This window comes from Oratosquilla oratoria, chromosome 18 (genome assembly GCF_046742065.1).
Source record: "Oratosquilla oratoria isolate Oo_2021 chromosome 18, ASM4674206v1, whole genome shotgun sequence".
Taxonomy (NCBI): Eukaryota; Metazoa; Arthropoda; class Malacostraca; order Stomatopoda; family Squillidae; genus Oratosquilla; species Oratosquilla oratoria.
Window position 1 is genome coordinate 5,636,005 of NC_134794.1, and position 25,850 is coordinate 5,661,854.

Below are 25,850 nucleotides of genomic sequence, written 5' to 3' on the forward strand. Positions count from 1 at the left end.
GGAATGGTTTGGCCACATGGAAAGAATGAATAAAGAAAGACTAGCAAAAAGAATGTGGAAAGCAGAGGTGGATGGAGTGAACCTGAGGGGTAGACCAAGAATAAGATGGGTGAATAGGGTGAAAGGAGGGTTGAGTAAAGGGAGAATGTCTGTTGAGCAGGGAAGGGAGAAGGCATGAGGAGGGAGGGTTACTGAGTAAATGAAGCAGCTGGTGCTGCTGTGGATGTGATGTGTCTTTGCTGCATTGATTTTGACCTGGGCAGGGTACAGGGGTGACCCTTCAACACAAGGAGCTTAGAGGGAAATGATTGATGAGTTGGGGTGGGTGCATGCCTTGGCGGACTTCCTCCTATGCAAGGGTGAAGAAGACTTTTAGCATGTAGATTATAAGATGTCAATGTTTAAATTATCGTTGATGCATTGGCAAGTTATACTTTCTTGTACAAGTTTAAATGCCAAAAAAGATTTTTTTTATCTCCTTCATTGACTTTGTTTGTGTTGTTTTACAGACTGAAGTGTCCCTACTGTCCTGTGGAACAAAATCCCAATGAAGCAGCTCACATACATTTTTAGATATAAAGGCATTAGAGGACGTTTGTCTGTGATCATCAGTAAAGTGACGTCTAAGGGTAAGATGTTGTATGCCATAGTATTTATGGTAGGATTTCTTTTTTCCTTCTTTTCTTTCTTGCAGACACAATGTATGCAAACTTTCCTTTGCACAACCCAGATTATTCTTCATTATCTGGGTTAAGCTTTATGACTGATACTTTCATGAAACCAGTCTTGGTAACAGCTTTTAAAGGTCTTGTCTACAGAGAAGCAACAGCTATCCGTCACAACCACATCCAACCAAATCAGTCTTGATATCAACTACATTAATTTTCCAAATTTTTGGCTAATCTAACCTAGTCCAACTTAGTCAGTTCATCCAACGTAGATACACATAAGTCGAGCCTTACAAATAAACCTTCTTCTTTGGTACTAAATAATTCTTCTCCTATGGCAAACATGACTAGGGGTACATACTTGTGATGGATAAACGTTTGGACTATTTTGATGGGGTACTCCTAGCTGCCCAGGAAACCCATATGTATAGAGAGCCAAAAAAGTATATGAAAAGAAATTGAGATCCAGTTTAGTTACGAGTGAATGATGTCATTAGTAGTTATATAAAACAATAGGTGTACATTGCACATCTTGCAAAATGACTCTTAATCTTTTACATGTCCTGAGCAGTGATACTTTTTTAATTGTATATTTCATGGTGGAAATGGGAAGGAGAATTGGTGTGATGTGATTGGTGCTTTTCTTCAGTTGTTGAAAATCTGAACAGAAATTTATAGCTCAGAAAGGACGTGGACAAGAATGCATTGGTTCTAAATTAAATGTAAACAAGATGTGTGCATTTTGTAAAGATTCTGCACTGAGGGCTTCATTGTGTGATTTTCATAAGTTGTATAGTTGGGTTTCTATATACAAACCTGATTATTGTGCACTCTCATTTGTATCAACTTGGTCATTGGTCTTTGTGTAAGTAAATTATTGTTGATCCATAGCCATGTTTTCAGCAAAAGGTATTATGAAAAATAGTTATTTTCTACACAAATCATAAAAGTTTGCAAGCTAAGTTAACAGCCTATAACAGTGGGAATAGTATGACAGGCAGGTCAATTTGTGGTGCTCCCAACTAGTGTGTAACGTGCATTCTGTTCGCAAATCAATGTTTGGAATTTCAGCTGGTACAAAATTAATTTTTCCCAGAAGGAATTGTCATTATTCAGTTTGTTCATATAGCAAACCATTCATATATGGAGACACCACTGTATATGAAATTGTAAAATGTGAGGTACATTGTATGTCAAAGATGTGAAGGGAGGGTTGTATGCATTATACCATGACATGAAGGGATTCCTTAATCCTTGAGGAAAGATGTGAACATAGTTGTACAGTATGTGATAGATGTGAATCAGTATATAGTGAATGATATAGATAATGATAATAATGATTGTTCCCTCGAGTTTCACTGAGTGGAAAATCTGCAGCTCCACAGTAACTGGCTATAGTCCTCATGCCCTCCCATAGACTTTTGCATTGGTGTGGAAATGTTTCTTTGTCACCAGATGAAAGTAGTATGAGGAGGGAGAGCAGTCACCAGTTGTCAGCTCTCCATGCCTTTGACCCGAGCAGTTGGGGGAGGGACAGATGAGGAAGGAAAGCAGTCACCAGTTGCCGGCTCTTCATGTACAAGTTGTAAAATATAGTTAAAAATTATAGAGATCTTCAGCCCAGTTCAGAGATTGAGGGCTAGCTCCTCCTGATGGAGGCAAGAGGGTTGACGGGTTTCGAAAATGGGCAGCCTCATTCCCCATCTTGCAGGACCACCACAAGCGAGCATCTGTCATTAGTCCGTAAAGGATGAGGAGGGATCTTGTACAACTGCATACATTATCAAATTGGCAGCTTGAAAAGATTCAGACTGTATGGGGTTTTGTACATTTGGGTGAGCTGGGTGCTGGTATGCCATCAGAAGACAGACTCATTATAAGCACAACTGGTGAATGGTTGTCTTTGATGTAGGAATGACTGAGCAAAAGATGTGTGCTTCTTCTTAGCCAAGTATTCTGTGAGTGATCCCTCTCCCAAGATTAGAATGGAACGTAGAAGCCATTTATCTAGTTTGTAGCTTCCTGAACTGTGAGGGAGTTCCTGCTCTAGCAGTCTATACACTAAGGAACTCGTTGGGTCATTATTTACAAAACATTTTGCAAAGTACCTTTTTATATGTATTGGCTGTGTAATGTCAGTACCAATAGTAGATGTAAGAAATGTACACATCAGTTGTAAGCAAGTCATTATTTATATGTTGACTTTCTCAATAGAAGAGGATTAAAAAAAAATATTTTGGGTCTTGTTTCTTTTTTCAAAGCAATTATGGAGGGGAAGCTTTATTTTATGGTTATTTTCTTTGGTAGGTCTGTAAACTGGGATTAAAATGTATCACCATACAATAAATATGGTAGTGGCATGATTGCGAATGTTTTAGTGTTGTTTGAGGAATTCATATAAACATGAAACAAAACATGCCTGAACTTAAATCCTAGTCACATAATCGCATCCAGCCATCTGGTAGAGTATGTACACTCTGAACCAGTAAAGTCCACATGAGGAACACCAAATATTTAGCTCAGAGAACACTTGGAAAACATGAACATTTTTGCACAGATTTCACATTACTAGTGTATTTATCAATGTGACTATATAGATTTTTCAAGCAAATGGTAATGTCAACAAAAATTTCTTATATCTGTTAATAAATATAAGATAATAAGTATTGTTTATTCTTCTCCACTGATATAATGAAGTAGTGGGTTTTGAGCCCTGCTGTGGAGATGCTGTGTCTCATTGCATTGCCTTACTATGGTCTTGCTTGCTGAACAAGATGAAAATTCTCAATAGTGCAAGGAAAGCAAGAGGCCTGGTTTGCATTGATTATTGTGACAAAAAATCTGGGGAAGGTAAAGGATATAAATCTTCTTCCTGGAAAAAGCACTGGTGATGAAAAAGTTGCGAAATAATAAATGTTTCAGTCTAATTGACAAATTCAGAAGTTTCTGACTAGCAAGAAGGCAAAATGATGCGACATACAAGGCTTGAGCAAAGCTACCCTTTAGGGCAGGTTAAATGTAAGTATAAATTACTAGATAGGGAGGACATACCCACACAAGCTGGCCATCAGTTGAAACTTGTATTAGCTCTTGGAGGAAAAGCAAAAAAAAAAAGGTGAAAGAACACATCATAGGAGCTTACGATTATTCCATATAACATCATAAACCCCTCTCAGAGAGGTCTAGAGTGGTGCCTTTTTACCTAAGACCTTTTGAAGCCACAAATTTAATGTAGCATGTCCTTACTATGGACTTGCTGCCAGGCAGAAATCAAACTGTCTTCATTGCTGACCTCTGCTACAAGTAGCAATATTCAAACCTAGGCTAGTGAGTACCCTACCTATAGTTGTTGAGCCCTGCTGTGGAAATGTGCTTCACTGCATTACTTTTGACCCAGGCAGGGGCAGGGTAACCTTTCATCCTCAAATTGAAGAAGTGGTTGAATGGGTTTATTTTCTTTATGGGTGGTGTTCTCTGTTTCTGCATGAAGGGACAGAGAGGGGGGGGGGGATGCCGATTAAATTAAGTGGCCTTGCTGTAGATGTGCTGTCTTGCTACATTGCTTTTGACCCAGGGCAGTGGGTGAGATGCAGGGATGACCCATCATCCAGGAGGCACCAAGAAAAGAGGGAGGGAGGGGTGGTGAATGGGAGTGGAATATGTAGGGATGAAATAGATGGGAGTGGATTTATGCCTTTGACTTTGGCTACCTCCCTTGTAAAGGGAAAAAGCTGTTTATATATGTATGTATATATGGATGTTTTGCCTCACCACCCTTTTACACACACACACACACTTCCGAGCTTCTGAACTATCAACACTTCTCAACTAGAGCTCTGAAGGCTGCCGAATAAGACGAAAATTCTCAATAGTGCAAGGAAAACAAGAAGCCTGGTTTGTATTGAATGGGAGGGGGAGCACTTGTACGTACATACATATACCAAGGCTTTTTCCCCCTTACAAGGGAGGTAGCCAAAAAGAAAAAGGCATAAAACCATTTCCACCCATTCCATCCCTAAATACATTCCACCCCCTCCACCATCCCTCTTATCTTAGCACCCACTGGATGACAGGTCATCCCTGCACCTTGTCCACTGCCCTGGGTCAGAGGCAGTGTCGCGAGACACAGCACATCCACAGCAAGGCCGCTTCATTAAATCGGCGACCCCCCCATGCAGAAAAGGAGAAGACGGGAGCACTTGTGGTTATCCAAAATGATTTTTCTGCAGTGTTAACCCTATAACCACATCGCAGGGAGATTTTCTCCCGCGCGCATGCACACGCTTTTCGTTTAGTGATTTTACCTTTGCATTAAATTGCGTACAGGGTTAACATAAAGTACAAATTAAGTTTACATATCATCATTCTAAAGTTTAAGAGTTACTCTTTCAAGGTTTATTTTATAATAATCCTGTTTTGAAGTTAAGCATGTTTTTTTTTATTTTCCAAAAAAAGAGTAAAATTCTCCCGGCGATGTGGTTCACATTCCATCAAAAACAGCGATGTGGTTCTAGGGTTAAATTGATTTAATGAGAGGTGAAGCTGGGAAGGGAGATGTGGGTTTTTGTAAGTGCGTATGGACCTGGTAGTGAGAAGAGCGTAGAGGAAAGGGAGGCTTTTTTAGGTAGATATAAATGAGTGTATAGAGGGATTAGGGAGAAATGTCAATGTAGTTGTATTGGGAGACCTTAATGCTAGGGTAGGAAATGAGCCAATAGATGGAGTGATAGGGAAGTATGGAGTTCCCGGTAAAAATCGTAGTGGAGAAATGATGGTGGAGATGTGTCTTGAAAGAGAGTTGATGATAGCTAATACAGTATTTAAGAAGTCAAGCATAAGTACACATGGGAGAGAGTGGTGGAAGGAAGGGTGGCAGATAGAGCGTTAATGGACTATATAGTAGTGACCAGGAGTATGGTAGGAAGCGTTAAGGATGTACATGTTCTAAGGGGAGAGAGTGGAGGAATATCAGATAATTTTCTGGTGGAAGGTAAATTGAGAGTGGAGAAAGAGAAAAGGACAGAAGGTAGGGAAGTACTTGGAGTGAACTGCTTAAATGAGGAAAAAAAGGAGAGTGAGTTTAAGAAGAAACTGAAAGAGTGGGAGGGAGTAAAGGATAGAGTAGAACTAGGAGTGGAGGAGGAATAGGGATGGTTCAAGGAGGGAGTCATAAGGTGTACAAAGATGGTGTGTGGAACAAGGAGGGTGGGAGGAAAAAGAAGGAAGGGTAGTGAGTGGTGGGATGAGGAAGCAAAGAAATGTGTAGAAGAAAAGAAGCAGGCATCCATAGATTGGCTGCAAATTAGGATGAGGGAATCGTATGAGAGGTACAAAGTAAAGAGAAAGGAAGCTAAGCATAAGATAAAGGAAGCAAAGAAGAGAGCAGATGTGAAATAGGGTAAGAGTATGACAGAAAATTTTGAAAGCAATAAAAAGATGTTTTGGAAGGAAATTAAAAAAGAAAAAGGAGGCGAATCAAGTAGAGAGGAAAAGGTAAAAGGTGCAGATGGAGAGATGATAATGGAAGAGAAGGCAGTGAGAGGAAGGTGGGCAGAGTATTTTAGGGAGTTGCTAAATGTGAAGGAGGATAGGGAGGGAAAGGTAGTTGCAGTGGGAAGCGCTAAGAAAATGAGTGTGATGAGTGAGGAAAATGGAGGAGAAATAGGGAAGGATGAAGTGAAAGCAGCTGTTAAGATGATGAGAGCAGGTAAGGCACCTGGTCTGGATGGATGCCATGCAGAATGTCTGAAGAAAGGAGGTACAGTGATGGTGGACTGGCAGGTGAGGTTGTTTAATGTTAGTTTGAGAGAGGGTAGAGTGCCAGAGGACTGGAGGAGTGCCTGTATAGTTCCGCTTTACAAGGGAAAGGAGGACAGGTGTGAGTGTAGTAGTTTTAGAGGGATCAGTTTGTTAGTGTAGTTGGGAAGGCGTATGGGAGGGTCTTGATTGAGAGGATTAGGAGAGGAACAGAGGGAGTAATTGGTGAGGAACAGTGCGGGTTTAGGACAGGTAGGGGTTGTGTAGATCAGATCTTTGTGGTAAGACAGATATGTGAGAAAGCTATAGGAAAAGGTAAGGATGTTTTTTGGGCTTTTATGGATCTGGAAAAGGCTTATGACAGGGTAGATAGGAAGGCACTGTGGGAGGTACTGCAGATATATGGGATAGGAGGAAAGCTGTTAAGAGCAGTCAAGAGTTTTTACGAGAGTAGTAGAGCTTGTGTTAGGATTAGAAATGGAGAGAGTGAATGGTTTGAGGTAAAGGTGGGACTTTGTCAGGGATGTGTTATGTCACCCTGGCTGTTCAATCTTTACATGGATGGGGTGGTGCGAGAGGTGAATGCAAGGGTAGTGGGTCAGGGGTTGGAGATGATTAAAGAAAATGGAGAAAAATGGGAGGTGAGCCAGTTGTTGTTTGCTGATGACACTGCGCTTGTAGCAGGATCAGAGGAGGGATTGAGGAAGTTAGTGACAGAGTTTGAGAAGGTGTGTGAAAGAAGGAAGCGGAAGATAAATGTGGGTAAATGTAAGGTGATGAGATGTACAAGGGGATAGAGTGACAGCAGGCTGGAGGTGAGCATTAAGGGTGAAAGACTCGAGGAAGTGGATAGTTTTAGATATTTGGGTGTGAATGTAGCAGGAAAGGGAGGAGTGGGGGTGGAGGTAGAATGTAGATTGAGAGAAGCGAGTAAATGCCTTGGTGGATTGAAAAGTGTAATGAGAAATAGACATCTGGGAATGGATGCTAAGAGGTTATATAAAGGAGTGATTGTACCAACAGCATTGTACGGGGCAGTAACATGGAACATGAGAGAGGAAGAGAGAAGGAGTTTGAATGTGTTTGAGATGAAATGTCTGAGAAGTATGATAGGGGTTACTAGACTAGATAGAGTGAGAAATGAGGAGGTGAGAAGGAGAACAGGGGTGGAAAGGGAACTGAGAGATAGGGTTGATGAAAGGGTATTAGGATGGTTTGGACACATGGAAAGAATGAGTGAAGAAAGATTAGTAAAAGAAGTATGGAAGGCAGAGGTGGAAGGAGTGAGGGGGCATCCTAGGATGAGATGGATGGATGGGGTGAAAGGGGCATTTCAAAAGAGAGGAATGTCTGTGGAGGAAGGACAGGAGATAGGGGTGAATAGAGAGGGGTTGTGTATAGATGATGCTATGATGCATGAAGGGGAGTGGGTGGGGGGTGAGGTATGTGTGAGAAGAAAATTGACGCAGCCCGAAGGGATTTCTCCCTGGCTTCTCCTTTTCTGCATGAGGGGATGGAGTGGGGGGGTCGCTGAATTTATGAAGCGGCCTTGCTGTGGATGCGCTGTGTCTTGTGACACTGCTTCTGACCCAGGGCAGTGGACAGGATGCAGGGATGACCCATCATCCAGGAGATGCCAAGATAAGAGGGAGGGAGGATGGTGGAGGGGAGTGGAATATATAGGAAATGGAATGGGTGGGAGTGGTTTCTATGCCTTTTTCTTTGTGGCTAACCCCCATGTAGGGTGAAAAAGCCTTTGGTATATGTATGTATGTATAATGAGAGAAAATGTAAAAAAATAAAAACGATGATTTTGAGCTCAATGTCAACTCAAAAGCAGCACTCTGGAGGCATTAAGCCGAAATTAAATGTAAACAGAGGCTTTGAGATGCCAAGGATGTTCCGACTGTGTTAAGAAGAAATCTTTTTGGTTTTGGTAAGTATGAAAAAAAAAATTGAGTCAAATCTTAGACATGGAAAGGGAGATGAGTATTAATAGAAAATTGTGGGTGAACAAATTCATAGAACTAAGGAAGGAGATTGTAGAGTTAGCAAAAGGCCTTTTCCAAGCCAACAATGAGATATGTGAACTGAAGAAAATAAATAATTAACTAAATAATGAGCTAAAGGGATTAAAAAAAGATCTAATGGAGGTTAAATGTGTAAATGAAAAGGTGAAAATCAATGATAATACCAATAGTGAGAACTTAAGAAAAAAAAAAAAAAAGTATATAACAAAATACAGGCAATGTCTGAAAGAATTGAAGAAAATTTAGGTGAGGAAAAGTTGCAGAAGATTAAGAAATAGAATGAAAACAGAAAAAATGAAGAAACTGCTTTTAAAGAAATAGTACAACAGATGCAGGGAAATCATTCAAGTAATCAAAGAAAACACAAATTGGTTCAGAGATACAGTGGATAGGAAAAAGTGTATTGTGGTATATGGATTAAAGGAAAAACGTGGTCTGGTGAGGTGCACGAGAGAATTAGCAGAAAAAAAAATTGCAATATAAATTCTAAAAGAAATACAAAATGGTGACCAGGAAGTAAAGATATAGAAGTGTATAGAGTGGGACAATATTCTAAAGAAAGAAATCGACCTCTAAAGATAAAACTAAGATTGCAAATGGTAGTAGAAGACATATTAGCAAAAGTAAGTTAGCAAAGAGTGAACATTACAACAATATATGAATAAAAAGAGAAATGAATGTTGAGGAAATAGAGAGAAGGCACTAAGAGGTGAAGCTAAAGGAAAAGAAAAAAAACGAAAAAAAAAACGAAGACAACGGAGACTAAAACCAAGGAGTTCTATTGAAGGGTCATAGACATGAGGCTGAGAAAATGGTACATCAAAGTAAGCGAAACAAAAGAAACAGAAAACAGGATGGAGAAGGAAAAAAATAAAAGTGGCTTATACTAACATAGATTAATCTCGGGACTGAATTAAATGATTACCTGTCAGATAAAAAACCAGACATAATAGAAATTGTGGAGACAAAATTAAGAGGCCCAATACTACCTAATAATGTTGGACACGGGTTATACAATTATTGGATTAAAAAAAAAAATGAGAAACAAGGCAAAAGAATCATGTTCTTGGTCAAGAAAAACTTAAATGTGACAAAGGTTACTGAGGGTAAAAACGGTGTAGAAATGATGGAAATTGTGGAGACAAAATGATGGGAATTGTAGAGACAAAATTAATGGGTCCAATAACACCTACTGTTGGACATGGGTTATACAATTATTGGATTAAAAACAAAAATGAGAAACAAGGCAAAAAAATCATGTTCTTAGTCAAGAAAAACTTGAATGTGACATAGGTTACTGAGGGTAAAAAAAGTGTAGAAATGATTATGATAAAAGTTGAAGAAAGTGACATGAAAAGTAGAAAGTTTGTGGTAATTTATGTGGCCCCAAAAACGGGCTCTTGGAAATTGGGGGAGCATTCAAAAATGTTGGATGACACAAGGCATTCATTAAATGAGATACTAAAGGTTGGAGGTAACCTGGTAATTATGGGGGATTTTAACTGCAAAGAAGTATGTTGAGAGGAGATGACAGTGAAGGGCAGGGAGTGTCTATGGGGAAATGTATTACTTGACATGACCATAGAATATACACTGACACAATGGGTAAATGAAAATACCAGATGCAGAAGTAATGAAGTACTTTCGAGACTGGATTTAATATTTACAACAGAACCTGAAATTGTGGATAGAATTGAATACAAGACACCATTATGAAAGAGTGACCACATACTAATAGAGACTGAACTAAAGAAATATATATAGAGAGAAATGAAAAATACAGTAAAGAAAAATTGATGCACAACAAAATGGACTTTATAAACCTGTCTACACTTGTCAGATTATTCTAAAATCATTATATTTATACATATCCTATTGTAGAAAAAATAATATTCATGCTTATCTTTTTTTTTTTTTTTTTTTTTTTTTTTTGTCTAGTGAAATTATACAGAGTAATCCTTCATACAGAACACTTCCTTCCCTTGGGTACACATTAAATACATACCTGTCAAGTCTTACATTTTTTGTGTAAATCTTACATAATTTCTATGATTTTCAAGTCTTACAGTGTAAGTTGATAATTTTATGCTTTTTCTCTGCATGCAATATGTTTTTTAATGTATTTGTTTTAAACAATTTGAAAAAAATTCCCCCTTTCAAGTGTTATACATGAATCCTCCTTATACGGTAATTCTTTATCTGGTAAATTCACAGTTACAGTATTTGGTAATTACTACCCTCGATTCTATTTATGGTAAGAAAAATTCACAGATACGGAGTCTGCTAGATATTTTGAAGAGGGAAGAGCAGGGAGAAGGTATGTCTGCAATTTCCTATTATTACATGTTATAATGGGTTCGGTATATGGTAATTTCAATTTGCGGTAATGTTGTCAGGAATGCATATGTACCGTATAATAAGGACATACTGCATATATATATGACATCTTTCTCAACACATAATGAAAAACAGTAATGTTTACAAGAACCTTTGTACACAGTAGTTTTTCATTATGTGGTGTTTATACTGTTTAATATGTTTACATTGTGTTTTCATTCTGCATTTGTTTTGAAACAAACAAATATCGAATGCCAAAAAATATGTTTTTCTTATGGTTTAATTACCGTTTTATACACAAATTTATGGTCTCTAATGCAAAATCTTATGGCAAGACACCACAGTAACTTGACAGGTCTGTAAAGAACCTCACCAGCCATTCTTTTATAACTACTCTTTTCATCAGGTACTTCACATGACAACCTTCTTATCCAGGTGCCTTACCAGTTTTCATCTCTCAATACTTTTTGTATCTTCTCATATAGCCTTGTCATTCCCCTCTCCCGTCATAATCATTTTCCTGGCATCTCCCATCACCTCAATGAAAGTTTCTCTATCCTCCTTTATATTCAACAACCCCTGTATACAAGCATAAAATCATAGATATTTAATACCATTCTCTATGAAGCTACAGTGATATGTTTAATTTATAATCCACTTCTTGAACAGAAAAATTCCAGTTTAATTTCAAGTGGTTATCAGGGACTACCACTTGTCTATCAAGATAAGCACCATGATGTTGTTGTTGTTGTTGCTGTTCCCTAGACTGTCTGTCTGAGCAGTCCCGTCTCCCCAAAGAATGCCACAACCAAAACAGGGTTTTCCCACAAATCCTTTATGGAGTGTATGTTGTGTTGTTTGCGTGTGTGATTGTGTATAATGCAGTCTTCCATGATATGTTGAATAGTATGGGGTGAAGTATTACATCCTGGGCATTTGTCCACAATGCAGTCATCCAGTCTCTTCTGGTAGCTTAGAAGAACCCTTTAGTAGTATGTTTTACTTGTTACATCTTTATCAAATACTTGATAAAGATGTAACAAGCAAAATGTCATACTAATAAAGGTTTTGTCCTCATGTGGTGTTTATTTTGATAAACTTGTTGGCATACATACACACATATACCAAAGTTTTTTTCCCCCTTACAAAGGAGGTAGCCAAAAAACAAGCATAGAAAGCATTCCTACCCATTCCATCCCCTACATACTCCACTTCCCTCTACCCTCCCTCTTATCTTGGCACCTCCTGGATGACAGATCACCCCTGCATCTTGTCCACTGCCCTGGGTCAGAAGCAGTGTCGCTATTGTCATTTTCATACACACCACTACTTGTCCTGATTGCCACAGCATATAGGGCAAAGGTGATTGGTGACTTAAATAACTCCTAAAACAAGCTCATATATAATCAGTATTGGCTGAAACATGAATGAATTGAGGGTGAGGGTGACATGGAATAGAGTAATTGATGCTGGGACAAGCAAGCTACTTGTGAGGCAGTGGCTGCCTTATTTCATGCCATATATATATATATATATATATATATATATATATATATATATATATATATATATATATATATATATATATATATATATATATATATATATCTTTTTCACTTGCAGTAATGGATGTAGCATCTGTCATGGTATTACAGTGGTGCACAAATCAGACAATGCACTACAAGAATTCTTTAACATTTTTACTATAATATGTATAAGAATATTTGGCTACATTTTGGTTACATAATGAATATGACATCGAGATTATGAGGAAATGGACTTTTCTTAAAGTTCTAACATAAATGCATCCACAGGTCACTCTTTCTTCCGCTTCAGTATACAGTGAAATCATAGAATTCAAATGCACTCTACAAATTAGAAAAAATATATATATATATATATATATACAGTAGAGCCTCAGTTCTTGAATGTCTCACAAGACGAACAAATCAGTTCTTAACCCAAATTGCCCGGGTGCCGCACATGTGCGGCAATCACTTTTGTTCCAAGATTTCGGGGTCAGCATATATGTGGTACTTGCAAATTTCTGAAGATATCGGGTGTCAGCATATATGCGTTACATAGCCACGTTCCAAATTCACGGGGAACGCACAAATGCGGTGTTGTCTCTTGTTCTCGGTCCTCAGCATATGTGCGTCTTTTTATCCTATAAGGCCAGAGGTTCTTTGTTTACCATTTGAAGTAAGAGGGGAGGGGGACTGGGGGGATAATTAGTTTCGCCTCATTACTCCAATACCCCCCTACTCAAGGGGGGGTGAATGATGTCACCGAATTGGCGCATTCTGATTGGTTTATTTGAAATATATTATCTTATAAGACGATCTGAGATTGGATAATAAATTATGTTACACTATCTATGATTGACCATAGAGGTGAGGGGTGAATGATGTCACCGAATTGGCGCATTCTGATTGGTTTATTTGAAATGTATTATTTTATAAGACGATCTGAGATTGGATAATAAATTATGTTACACTTGGCTATCTATGATTGGCCATAGAGGTGAGGGGTGAATGATGTCACCGAATTGGCGCATTCTGATTGGTTTATTTGAAATATATTATCTTATAAGACGATCTGAGATTGGATAATAAATTATGTTACACTATCTATGATTGGCCATAGAGGTGAGGGGTGAATGATGTCACCGAATTGGCGCATTCTGAATGGTTTATTTGAAATGTATTATTTTATAAGACGATCTGAGATTGGATAATAAATTATGTTACACTTGGCTATCTATGATTGGCCATAGAGCTATATATAAGGCGAGACTCAGCCGGTTGAAGTCGTTTCTCGCCAGGCCTCTGAACTGCTAACATGCCTCGCCAGCCCTCAACCTCTCTACGTTCAACTTCTCGACCTACGAGTCATAGAAGGCCTACTTCCAAGTCTCGCCCTTTGCGTATATCATCCTCTGACGAAGATGACCCTGCACCTCTTGCTCCATCACCCAAAAGGCGTGCCATTCCATCTGCAAGTGGAACACAACTTGTACCATCGGGTACACAACAACCTGTACCCTCTACTTCGGGTACACAACAACAAGTAGGCGATTCTGACTGGGATCCTGAGGACGTGGACAGCTCAAGTGAGGGCAGTGATGAAGAATGGGGAGAATTGGATTATGTAAATATACATGATTCATCAATAGACTCGGACGAGCCGCTAGCCAATGTGGTGAGGAAGGAGCACGACAGGAATGCACCAGGTACATCTGGTTTCCAGTGGAAGAAGAAAAATAACGTACCAAGGAGATTTGCTTTCTCTGGTTCTCCAGGAGTACAGAATGAAGATCTGGATGGATACTCCACTGTGTCTGATGTATTTTCCTCTTTATTCCCTCCTGAAATGTGGGAAAGATTTGCTGAGGAGACAAACACATATGCCAGCCAGAACCCACCCAAAGCCTATGCCCATTCGAAGCCTTGGACACCTGTGGACGAGACTGAGATGAAGGCCTTCATAGGTCTCCGTCTTCTCATGGGAGTGCAAAATCGTCCGCATGCACAGCACTTCTGGTCAAAAAGCAAACTTCTGCACTCCGAAATATTTGGTGAGACCATGAGTAGGGACCGATACTCCATGATTGCATCAAATATGCATTTCTCCAATAATATGGATCCTCAGAAGGACAATGACAAGTTGTGGAAGCTAAGGCACATCATTGATATGTTTGACTTCACCTTCAAGACTGTTTATACATCCCCCAAAATTGTGACAGTCGATGAGAGTCTCTTGGCATATCGTGGCAGACATCATGCTGTCCAGTATAATCCCTCAAAGCGGTCACGGTTTGGTCTGAAGGTATACAAGTTGTGCTGCAGTGATGGTCCTGCTGCTGGCTACACCATAGCTTTCAAGGTTTATATGGGGAAGGAACCAGGAAATGATCCAGTGGCTATGAGGGCAGTTGTTGATCTGATGACGAAGGCTGACATGATGGACAAAGGATACGACTTGTATGTGGACAATTGGTATTCGTCACCACAACTTTTTCACTACCTCCAGGCAAGGCGAACAAATGTGGCTGGCACAGTAAGGATGAATAGAAAGTTCATGCCAAAAGATATGGTAGTAAAGAAGAAAGGAGAGATAACATCACGGTCAACAGCTACAGGCATGATATGTATATCCTGGATGGACAAGAGGAGAGTAAACATCCTCTCAACAATGCACATAGACAACATGGAACCCCTTCCACCCAACAGGAGGGGAGAGGTACGCCACAAGCCACAAGCCATCCTAGATTATAATCTAGGAATGAAAGGAGTGGACTTGTCTGATCAAATGGCACAATCGTACCCTGTACCGCGAAAAACCAACAAGTGGTACATAAAGTTATTTTTTCATCTGCTGGACACTGCCATTGTGAACACTCATCTCATTCACCGGGCACTTGGAAGCACCAAATCACATCTGGATGACAGGCTGGAGCTGATAGAAGACCTTATTCAACCTCATCACACCAGATGCCGCTCACCATCACCAGGACCAGGAGTTATAGGTGTACGACCAGGTCATCTTTTGACTGAAGTCCCAGACAAGAAAAGAAAACGCTGTCGCCAGTGTCGCTTAGAAAGTGGGACAAGAAAAGACTCCTTCTACTGGTGTGCCAAGTGTAAGTTAGGTTTCTGCCCAGGGAAGTGCTTCAATAACTACGCAGAACACAGACATGTCTTCTAGACTGACCACCAGTGGACCAGAGGACGGGCTGCCGCATATATGTGGTGCTTCTAATTTTATTATTTTCCTTTTTGTAAATTCAATAAAAATTATTTTGTGATCACTATTTTTATTACATAAACATATATGTAAAGGATGGAACCTGATATACATAAATAAAATAAAAAAAACAAGGTAGTTGAAGCTTCTCTTAGTAATATAAGCAACCAAACTCAAGCTTACATAAATTTAGGATGTCTTACAAATTTTATTCTCATATGAACACATCACAACACATAATAATAAATAATACATGTTCGTGAATCTGAAGGGCCCTGGCCTTATACAGAAACCCCGCTATGCGCGGAAGTTAAGTAGATAAGACGTCCGAGAGTGAGATGCGTCAACAACATCTCAGGCCCGTCAAATTTGGGTTAACCAAAAAATTTGAGAAGTTTTTGTTTCGGTAACTGGCCAAAATATTGGTTCTTGACCAACCTAAATGAAGCTCAGGGTCCGAAATTCAAAGTTTTGGGGAAAAATATTACCATGATAAAGCTGTATCCAGCATATCAGTAAACTTTTTTGGTCCACAACCAAACAGGTTCTGGAACAATTTTCTTGAATGGATTGTGGTCTAGATCTGAGGTACTACTGTATATATATATACATACATACATATACCAACAGCTTTTTCCCCCTTACATGGGGGGTAGCCAAAAAGAAAAAGGCATAGAAACCACTCCCACCCATTCCATTCCCTACATATTCCACTCCCCTCCACCTTCCTCCCTCCCTCTTATCTTGGCATCTCCTGGATGACGGGTCATCCCTGGATCCTGTCCACTGCCCTGTATATATTTGATGAGATTTAACATCACTTGTCCTTTACTTCAAGCATAACCTCTCACCGATGATATGTCACACAGAATTAAAGCATTTCCTAAAGTGAACTTGAGATCATATCACAAAATATCTAGAAATATTATTACAATTCTCTTCACATATAAAATGGTTATATTACTTCTTTGTGGTAAGACAAATATGTGAGAAAGCTATAGGAAATGGGAAGGATGTTTTTTGGGCTTTTATGGATCTGGAAAAGGCTTATGATAGGGTAGACAGAAAGGCACTGTGGGAGGTTATGCAGATATATGGGATAGGAGGAAAGCTTCTAGGAGCTGTCAAGAGTTTTTATGAGAGTAGTAGAGCTTGTGTCAGGATTAGAAATGGAGGGAGTGAGTGGTTCGAGGTAAAGGTGGGACTTCGTCAAGGATGCATTATGTCGCCCTGGCTGTTCAACTTATACATGGATGGGGTAGTGCGAGAGGTAAATGCAAGGGTAATGGGTCAATAATTGGAGATGGTTAAAGAAAATGGAGAAAAGTGGGAGGTGAGCCAGCTGTTGTTTGCTGATGACACTGCACTTGTGGCAGGATCAGAGGAGGGACTGAGGAAGTTGGTGACAGAGTTTGGGAGAGTATGTGATAGAAGAAAGCTAAAGATAAATGTGGGTAAAAGTAAGGTGATGAGATGTACAAGGGGTGAAAGTGGCAGTAAACTGGAAGTGAGCATTAAGGGAGAGTGACTGGAGGAAGTGGATAGTTTTAGATACTTGGGTGCAAATGTAGCAGGAAAATGTGGAGTGAAGGTGGAGGTAGAATGTAGATTGAGAGAAGCGAGTAAATGCCTTGGTGGATTGAAGAGTGTAATGAGGAATAGACATTTGGGAATGGATGCTAAGAGGAGACTGTATGAAGGAGTGATTGTGCCAACAGCACTGTATGGGGCAGAAACATGGAACATAAGAGAGGAAGAGAGAAGGAGTTTGAATGTGTTTGAGATGAGGTGTCTGAGAAGTATGATGGGGGTTACTAGGCTTGATAGAGTGAGAAATGAGGAGGTGAGGAGAAGAACAGGGGTGGAAAGGGAGTTGGGAGATAGGGTTGATGAAAGAGTATTAGGATGGTTTGGACACATGGAAAGAATGAGTGAAGAAAGACTTGTAAAAGAGGTATGGAAGGCAGATGTGGAGGGAGTGAACATGAGGGGACGTCCTAGGATGAGGTAGATGGATGGGGTGAAGGGGGCTTTGGGGAAGAGGGGAATGTCTGTTGAGGAAGGACGGGAGAGGACAGAAGAATGGATGATGTTGTGAGGCATGAGGTGGAATGGGAAGGGGGATGGGGGGTGAGGTACTATGTGTGGGCAAAATTTGACGCAGCCCGAAGGGATTTCTCCCCGTCTTCTCCTTTTATGCATGGGGGGACGGAGAGGGGGGGTCGCCGATTTAATGAAGCGGCCTTGCTGTGGATGTGCTGTGTCTTGTGACACTGCTTCTGACCCAGGGCAGTGGACAAGGTGCAGGGATGACCCGTCATCCAGGAGGTGCTAAGATGAGAGGGAGGGTGGAGGGGTGTGGAGTGTATTCAGGGATGAAATGGGTGGGAATGATTTTATGCCTTTTCCTTTTTGGCTACCTCCCTTGTAAGGGGGAAAAATCCTTGGTATATGTATGTATGTCACTTCAAGATCTTATGATGTGACACAGAAGAATTTCTGTACATTTCATCAGTTTTATCCTTCTTGCATAAGGAAGAATAAAAATTAATAAACTGTCCAGGTGAGTTGCTTAAGCCTTTCTGCAGTTAAGTTGCTAACCAGTTCTCTTGACCTTTCTGAAAGAAGTTAAAAAACATTACATAAATTATGAAGCTGAAAAACTGGCACCTCATGTAACCTTCCTTGTTGGAACATCTTTAGAATACTAAAAACTACAGGAACATATTGTGTGTTACAGATATATGAAATGCGAAGGATGAATGGGGTGAAAGGGGCTGAGTATGAGGTAAATGTCTGTTGAGCAGGGGAGAGAGAAGGGAGGGGATAGGTGTGAGTGGATGACCCTTCATTTATAAGGAGCTAAGATGAACACAAAGGAAGAACAAACAACAGCAGGCCTACTGACCCTAACAAGGCTGTTTGTGTTTACTATACTAAGCTACAGTGAAGAAAACAGGGCAACTAGGCGATAGAAGATGAACTAACACTACTGCTACCACTATCCTATCCAATTACATGAAAGGAGAACAAATGGGAGGTGGATGGGGGTGAAATGGGTGAGAGTGGGTGTGTGCCTTGGCTGCATTGCTTCTGATCCAGGCAATGAGCTGGAAACAGGAAATGATCCATCATCCACAAGGAGTGAAGATAAAAGGGAAACAAATGGGATAGGTGGAGTGGGTGTGTGCCTTGGTAGGCTATCTTCCTTACAAGGAAGAAGTCTTTTCATACAAATATGATGATGATGATATGGTTTAATGTCACAAACTTCCCCCCACCCCCAACAGAAGGCTAGGACAATGCCCCTCACAGAGGGCTTTGTAGCATGGAATTTAATGAACCATGCCCTTGGTTCAACCTCGCCGGTGGCAGGGTTCGAACTGCCATCCCCTCGACCTTTGCTGCAAGTAACAATGCCCTAACCTGCTCAGCTAGTGAGCTCCTCGTACAGATATAGAAAGAAATATATTGATTTAGTTTTAGACAGGAAACAAGGTACCTTCAGGGCTCTGGAGTTGATAAAAGAATTTGCCTGATTACAAGAGTTTGATATATATATGCCCTCTTTTTCTCATAAACCCACACAGCTCTTCCCCAATTACTTCCCCTGTTCCCCTCCTAATTCTCGCAATTATAACCTTTCATTTAGCCAGTACTTTGGGGACTGCTTTTGGGGTGCCTGTACAGATCAAAACCACACATCATTCATCTATGAGCAATGATGTGACTTTACACACACACACACACACACACACTTTCAACGAACGGACGGCTTGAAGAACGTTCCGAAGAAAAGTGCCGATTGTGGATCCCAACGCAAAGAGAAGTACCTTTTTGTATTTGCAGGGTGGGGGGAAATTGCTCGTGAGGCAGTAGGTAAGTAGGAAAAGAGGAGAAGGGGAGGGATTGCTGGGGAAATGGAAGGAAATGAGGATGTGGAGGACTTGGCCCAGGCAGACGGGCGTAAGGTCAACATGAAACGACCACCGGACCAGCTCAGTGATGACGAAATGGCAAATAAAAATGTAAAGATTAGAAGTATAGAGAGGAGCAATACAGTAGAAAGTGACGAGAATATGTTCCAGGGATTTAAAGAGGGTGGGGGGGACACAACCCCCCCCCCCGACTGATAAGACTAGAGGAGAGAGTTGATAAGGTGATCGAGGACTTGGAACGTAAGTTAGGTAATGTAGACTCCATTTTCCAGAGAATTGAAAGGTTGGAACAACTAGAGAAGGCTAACAGAAACTTAACTGAAGAAGTAGAGGACCTAAAAAGACAGTTAGGAAATGTAAAGGAGGAGAATGAGAAATTGAAGAAGAATAGTAATGAAAACAGTGAGAAAATAGCTACAGAAGCTAAAAATTGGAGAATAACTCAAGAAGGGAATAAGGTTTCATTCACTGACATAGTCAAACAGCAATTGAAAGAACATAATGAAGACTCAGTTATTAAAGTGATGAGACAGAAGGAGAATATAGTAAGAGAATTAGCTGACAAAAAGAAATGTATAATTATATTAGGAATGGAAGAGAAACATAACCCAGATAGAACCGCAAGAATCAAGGAGGAAAATGAAAGGGTAAGCAGTTTATTAAAATTAGTCCAGGAAGATGAACCAGAAATTATAAAGGAAATTGAGGAAAAATTCAGACTCGGAAAATATAGTACAGATAAGACCAGACCAATTAAGATTAAATTCAGGTCACAAACAACGGCAGAGAAAATTCTATCCAAGACAGGGAAACTAGCAACAAATGATCAATATAAAAAGGTATGGATAAAAAGAGAAATGAATAAGGAGGAAAGAGAGGCAGAAAAGCAGAAAAGAATTGAAGCTAAGGCAAAAAACGAGGAAAGAACGGAGTCAGAGAAAGAGAGATTCTATTGGAGAGTAGTGAACATGAAAATAAAGCAGTTCGACATACTAAAGAAAAACATAAGGGAAACAGAGAACACAATGGAAGTGGCAGAAAACTAAGAGTGTCTTACACAAATATAGATGGATTGATAACAGGATTGAATGAACTGAATGATTATTTGAAAGAAAAAGAACCGGACATAATGGGAATTGTAGAAACAAAATTAAAAGGCCCACTACCACCCAACAGTGTAGGACATGATACATACAATTATTGGATTAGAAACAGAGAGAAAAAACAAGGGGGTGGAGTTATGTTCCTGACTAAGAAGGATATAAACGTGAAAGGTGTCATATATGGAAAGAATACAGTAGAGATGATTATGATAGAAGTGGAAGACAGAGATAAGAAGAGCAGAAAATTTGTGATCAATTATGTGCCTCCGAAAACAGCCTCATGGGAGGAGAGTGAACATAAAAGTATGTTAGAGGACACAAAGATAGCATTAACTAAAATAATGGAAGACGGAGGAAGAATAGTTATGATGGGCGACTTTAATTGCAAAGAAATCTGCTGGGAAGAAATGACAGTAAAGAGTGGTGATGACTCATGGGGAAATGCTCTACTTGAGATGATTACTGACCATTCAATGACACAATGGATACAAGAGAACACTAGGTATAGAAATGAAGAAGAACCATCGAGGCTAGACTTAATAATTACATCTGAACCTAGAATAGTGGACAAGATTGAATATAAAACACCAATAGGTAAAAGTGACCACATATTGATTGAACTGGAACTTAATGAAGAAAAATATATGAAAAGAAATGAACAATATAGAAAAGGAAGAATGATGTATGAAAAAACAAACTTTGATAAAATAAGAGAATTCTTCCAACAAGAAAACTGGGAAGAAATATACAAAGAAGAAACATCAGTGGAAGAGAAATGGAATATTTTGACAAAAATTTACAAAGGAGTGGAAAAGTATGTCCCAAGACAAAAACAAGAAAAAGAATATGTAAAATGCTGGTACAACAAAAGTTGTAGGGAGTTAAAAGACAAAAGAGACAAAGCCTGGACCGGATGGAAAAAAGACAGAAGACCTGAAAAATGGAAAATATATACTGGTTATAGAAATGAATATGTACAAAAGTGCAGAGAGGAAAAAAGAAAATATGAAAAAGATGTTATAGAAAAGTGTAAAGATCAACCAAAACTATTCTACAGATTTGTAAACAATAAACTGAAAAACAAACAAGACTTGGAGAAATTAAGACAAGGAGGAGTTGAATACACTGAGGAAATGGAAATGGCAGAAATTATGAACAAACATTTTAAATCAGTGTTTACAAGGGAAAATATACAACCTGAAGAGATTGAGTGGAAGGAAAAAGTCCCCCCTATGGAAGAAATAGAAGTAACAAAGAATGAAATATTGACACACTTGGGTAATTTTGATGTCAGAAAATCGCATGGGCCAGATGAAATAGCAAACTGGATTCTGAAAGAATGCAGGAATGAACTGGCAGACAAAATACATAGCATAATAAGCAGTTCCTTAAAAGAAGGAAAAGTTCCAGAAGATTGGAAAAAAGCAAATATAGTACCTATATATAAAGGAGGAAATAAAGAACCTACCAACTATAGACCAGTCTCTCTAACAAGTACAATAGCAAAAATATGTGAAAGAATTATCAAAAGTAGATGGGTAAAATACTTGGAAAAAAACAACGTACTAAATCCAAGGCAATTTGGATTCAGACAAGGACGATCATGCGTCACCAATTTAATATGTTTCTATTCAAGGCTAATAGATATAATACAAGAAAGAGATGGATGGGCTGATTGTGCATTTCTAGACCTAAAAAAAGCTTTTGACAAAGTACCACATAAGAAGTTGCTTAAGAAATTAGAATATGAAGGAGGAATACAAGGTAAATTGCTAAATTGGATGGAAGACTTTTTGCAAGAAAGAAAAATGAGAGTAGTGATAAGAGATCAGCACTCAAAATGGAATGAAGTAATAAGCGGTGTCCCGCAGGGAACAGTTCTGGCCCCAATAATGTTTGCTATATATATTAATGATATGGATGAAGGAATTGAAAGCTATATGAGCTTCTTTGCAGATGATGCAAAATTACTGAAAAGAGTGAAAACTGAAGAAGATTGTGAATCACTACAGAGAGATCTAAATAAAGTACAAGAATGGAGTAGGAAGTGGGAGATGGAGTTCAATACAAAAAAGTGTAGTATAATGGAATTTGGAAAAAGCAAAAACAGAATAACAGGATCATATAATTTGGGAGAAGAAGGAATAAAAAGAGTAGAAAATGAGAGGGACCTGGGAGTCATTGTTATGAATAATATGTCACCTGAGAAACATATAAATAAGATTTTTGGAGAAACTTATAATTTAATAAGAACAATCAAAGTGGCATTTACATACCTGGATGAAGAAATGGTGAGGAAAATCCTAATCACCCTGATAAGACCAAGATTGGAATATGCAGCAACGATATGGTCACCAAGTACAAAAAAATGTATAAAAAAACTTGAAAGAATACAAAGAGCAATTACAAAACTGGCACCAACACTCTCAAAACTATCATATGAAGAGAGACTACAAAAACTTAAACTACAGACACTAGAGCAAAGAAGAGAGAGAGGAGATTTGATAGCTATTTACAGAATCATGAAAGGCATAGAAATTACTGATAGAGAGAATCTGATAAAATGGGATGACAGAAATACAAGAGGACACGGAAAGAAAATAAAAAAAGACAACTATAGAAGAGATTTGAAAAAGAACAGCTTTCCTCACAGAGCAATAGACAGTTGGAACAAGTTAGATGAGAAAGTGGTGTGTGCAAAAACAATACATGAATTTAAAAATAGTTTAGATAAAATGAGATATGAAGACGGGACCTCACGAGCATAGCTCCCCTTCCCGTAAAATACAACTAGGTAAATACAACTAGGTAAATACATGACTCCCCACCCTTGAGAGTTGGAATAACAGCTCTCAATGCAGTAATACTGAAATTATTTCAGCCCTGGGCGGGATTCACACTCTGACCTCTGGAGTAGTGGTTGCGAACCAATGTGCCATCAAGCTGTGTGTGCATATGAGAGAGAGAGAGATAGAGAGAGGGAGAGATAGAGAGAGGGAGAGAGAGAGAGAGGGAGAGAGGGAGAGATATGGTGTGAGAATGAGATAAAGTGAGAGAGAGTGTGAGAGACAGAGATAGATACAGATTGAGAGACAGGTTAAGAGAGAGGTAGAGATATAGAGATAGGGAATATATATATATGTATATATATATATGTATATATATACACATATATAAATATATATAAATTTGTATACATACATACATATACCAAGGCTTTTTCCCCCTTACCAGGGAGGTAGCCAAAAAGGACAAGGCATAAAATCATTCCCACCCATTCCATCCCCGAAAACACTCCACACCCCTCCACCCTCCCTCCCATCTTAGCACCTCCTAGATGACGGGTCATCCCTGCACCCTGTCCACTGCCCTGGGTCAGAAGCAGTGTCGCAGGACACAGCACATCCACAGCAAGGCTGCTTCATTAAATCGGCGACCCCCCCTCTCCATCCCCCCATATAAAGGAGAGGACGGGGAGAAATCCCTTCGGGCTGCGTCAGAATTTTTGCTCACACACATTACCTCACCCCCCATTCCACCTCATGCATCACAACATTTTCCATATACAACCATTCTCCATTCACCTGTCTTCTGTCCTCTCCCGTCCTTCCACAACAGACATTCCCCTCTTCCCCAAAGCCCCCTTCACCCCATCCATCCATCTCATCCTAGGATGTCCCCTCATGTTCACTCCCCCCACATCTGCCTTCCATACCTCCTTTACTAGTCTTTCTTCACTCCTTCTTTCCATGTGTCCAAACCATCCTAATACTCTTTCATCAACCCTATCTCCCAACTCCCTTTCCTCCCCTGTTCTCCTCACCTCCTCATTTCTCACTCTATCCAGCCTAGTAACCCCCATCATGCTTCTCAGACACTTCATCTCAAACACATTCAAGTTCCTTCTCTCTTCCTTTCTTATGTTCCATGTTTCTGCCCCATACAGTGCTGTTGGCACAATCACTCCTTCATACAGTCTCCTCTTAGCATCCATTCCCAAATTTCTATTCCTCATATATATATATATATATATGTATATATATATATATATATACATATATATATGTATATTATATATATATATATATATATATAAATGAAAAAAAAAAAAAAATGGTCAAGAAAATGGGAAGAATTACCTGAGATTCGGGGACAATAATTAAAGCAGAGAATATTGATATGACTGCAACATGTGCAGACAGCTTCAATGCTGTCATCTGTCAGCTTGGCACATCCATCTAAACGTAGTTCCTGAAGGCTGCGACCTGCTCCGCCACTCACCAGGTTTTGAATACCGACATCACTTATCTGAAGAGGATTGAAACAATTTCAGCCACTTGAGGAGGTACAGTGAAGTAATTTCTACATTTCAGGATACTTCCCAACTGAAGTCAATAAAACACAGATAATCTTATCTATATATATATATATATATATATATATATATATATATATATATATACATACATACATACATATACCAAGGCTTTTTCCCCCTTACAAGGGAGGTAGCCAAAAAGGAAAAAGCATAAAATCATTCCCAACCATTCCATCCCTGAATACACTCCACACCCCTCCACACTCCCTCTTATCTTAGCACCTCCTGGATGACAGGTCATCCCTGCACCTTGTCCACTGCCCTGGGTCAGAAGCAGTGTCGCAAGACACAGCACATCCACAGCAAGGCCGCTTCATTAAATCGGCGACCCCACCCTCTCCGTCCCCCCATCCATAAAAGGAGATGGGGAAAAATCCCTTCGGGGCTGCGTCAGAATTTTGCTCACATATACTACCTCACCCCCCATCCCACCTCATGCATCACAACATCATCCATATACAACCATTCTCCATTCACCCCTGTCTTCTGTCCTTCCTCAACAGACATTCCCCTCTTCCCCAAAGCCCCCTTCACCCCATCCATCCACCTCATTCTAGGACGTCCCCTCATGTTCACTCCCTCCACATCTGCCTTCCATACCTCTTTTACTAGTCTTTCTTCACTCATTCTTTCCATGTGTCCAAACCATCCTAATACTCTTTCATCAACCCTATCTCCCAACTCCCTTTCCACCCCCATTCTTCTCCTCACCTCCTCATTTCTCACTCTATCTAGCCTAGTAACCCCCATCATACTTCTCAGACACCTCATCTCAAACACATTCAAACTCCTTCTCTCTTCCTCTCTTATGTTCCAAGTTTCTGCCCCATACAGTGCTGTTGGCACAATCACTCCTTCATACAGTCTCCTCTTAGCATCCATTCCCAAATGTC

The 25,850-nt window shown here is 39.7% G+C and overlaps 2 protein-coding genes and 1 long non-coding RNA gene across 7 annotated transcripts in view; 1 reads left to right on the top strand and 2 right to left on the bottom strand.

Moving 5' to 3' along the window:
- The window catches only part of Sou (required for meiotic nuclear division 5 protein souji), a 32,879-nt gene extending 29,548 nt beyond the window's left edge, over positions 1-3,331 (top strand). For all 4 annotated transcript variants that reach the window (XM_076201421.1, XM_076201420.1, XM_076201423.1 and 1 more), the window contains exon 9: positions 510-3,331. In XM_076201421.1, the coding sequence (XP_076057536.1) occupies positions 510-573 (64 nt within the window). In that variant the 3' untranslated portion in view covers positions 574-3,331. The remainder of the gene's footprint in view (positions 1-509) is intronic.
- On the bottom strand, positions 1,594-8,790 carry LOC143035022 (uncharacterized). The gene is made up of 2 exons (XR_012967286.1): positions 4,009-8,790; positions 1,594-3,965 (listed from the first exon to the last, which is right to left on the bottom strand). It is a non-coding gene; the product is annotated as an uncharacterized LOC143035022 (long non-coding RNA).
- Positions 8,791-15,752: 6,962 nt separating this feature from the next.
- The window catches only part of LOC143035021 (protein AMN1 homolog), a 38,673-nt gene continuing 28,575 nt past the window's right edge, over positions 15,753-25,850 (bottom strand). For both annotated transcript variants that reach the window (XM_076201425.1, XM_076201424.1), the window contains exons 5-6: positions 24,719-24,887; positions 15,753-18,156 (exon numbers count right to left, since the gene is read on the bottom strand). In XM_076201425.1, the coding sequence (XP_076057540.1) occupies positions 18,086-18,156; positions 24,719-24,887 (240 nt within the window). In that variant the 3' untranslated portion in view covers positions 15,753-18,085. The remainder of the gene's footprint in view (positions 18,157-24,718; positions 24,888-25,850) is intronic.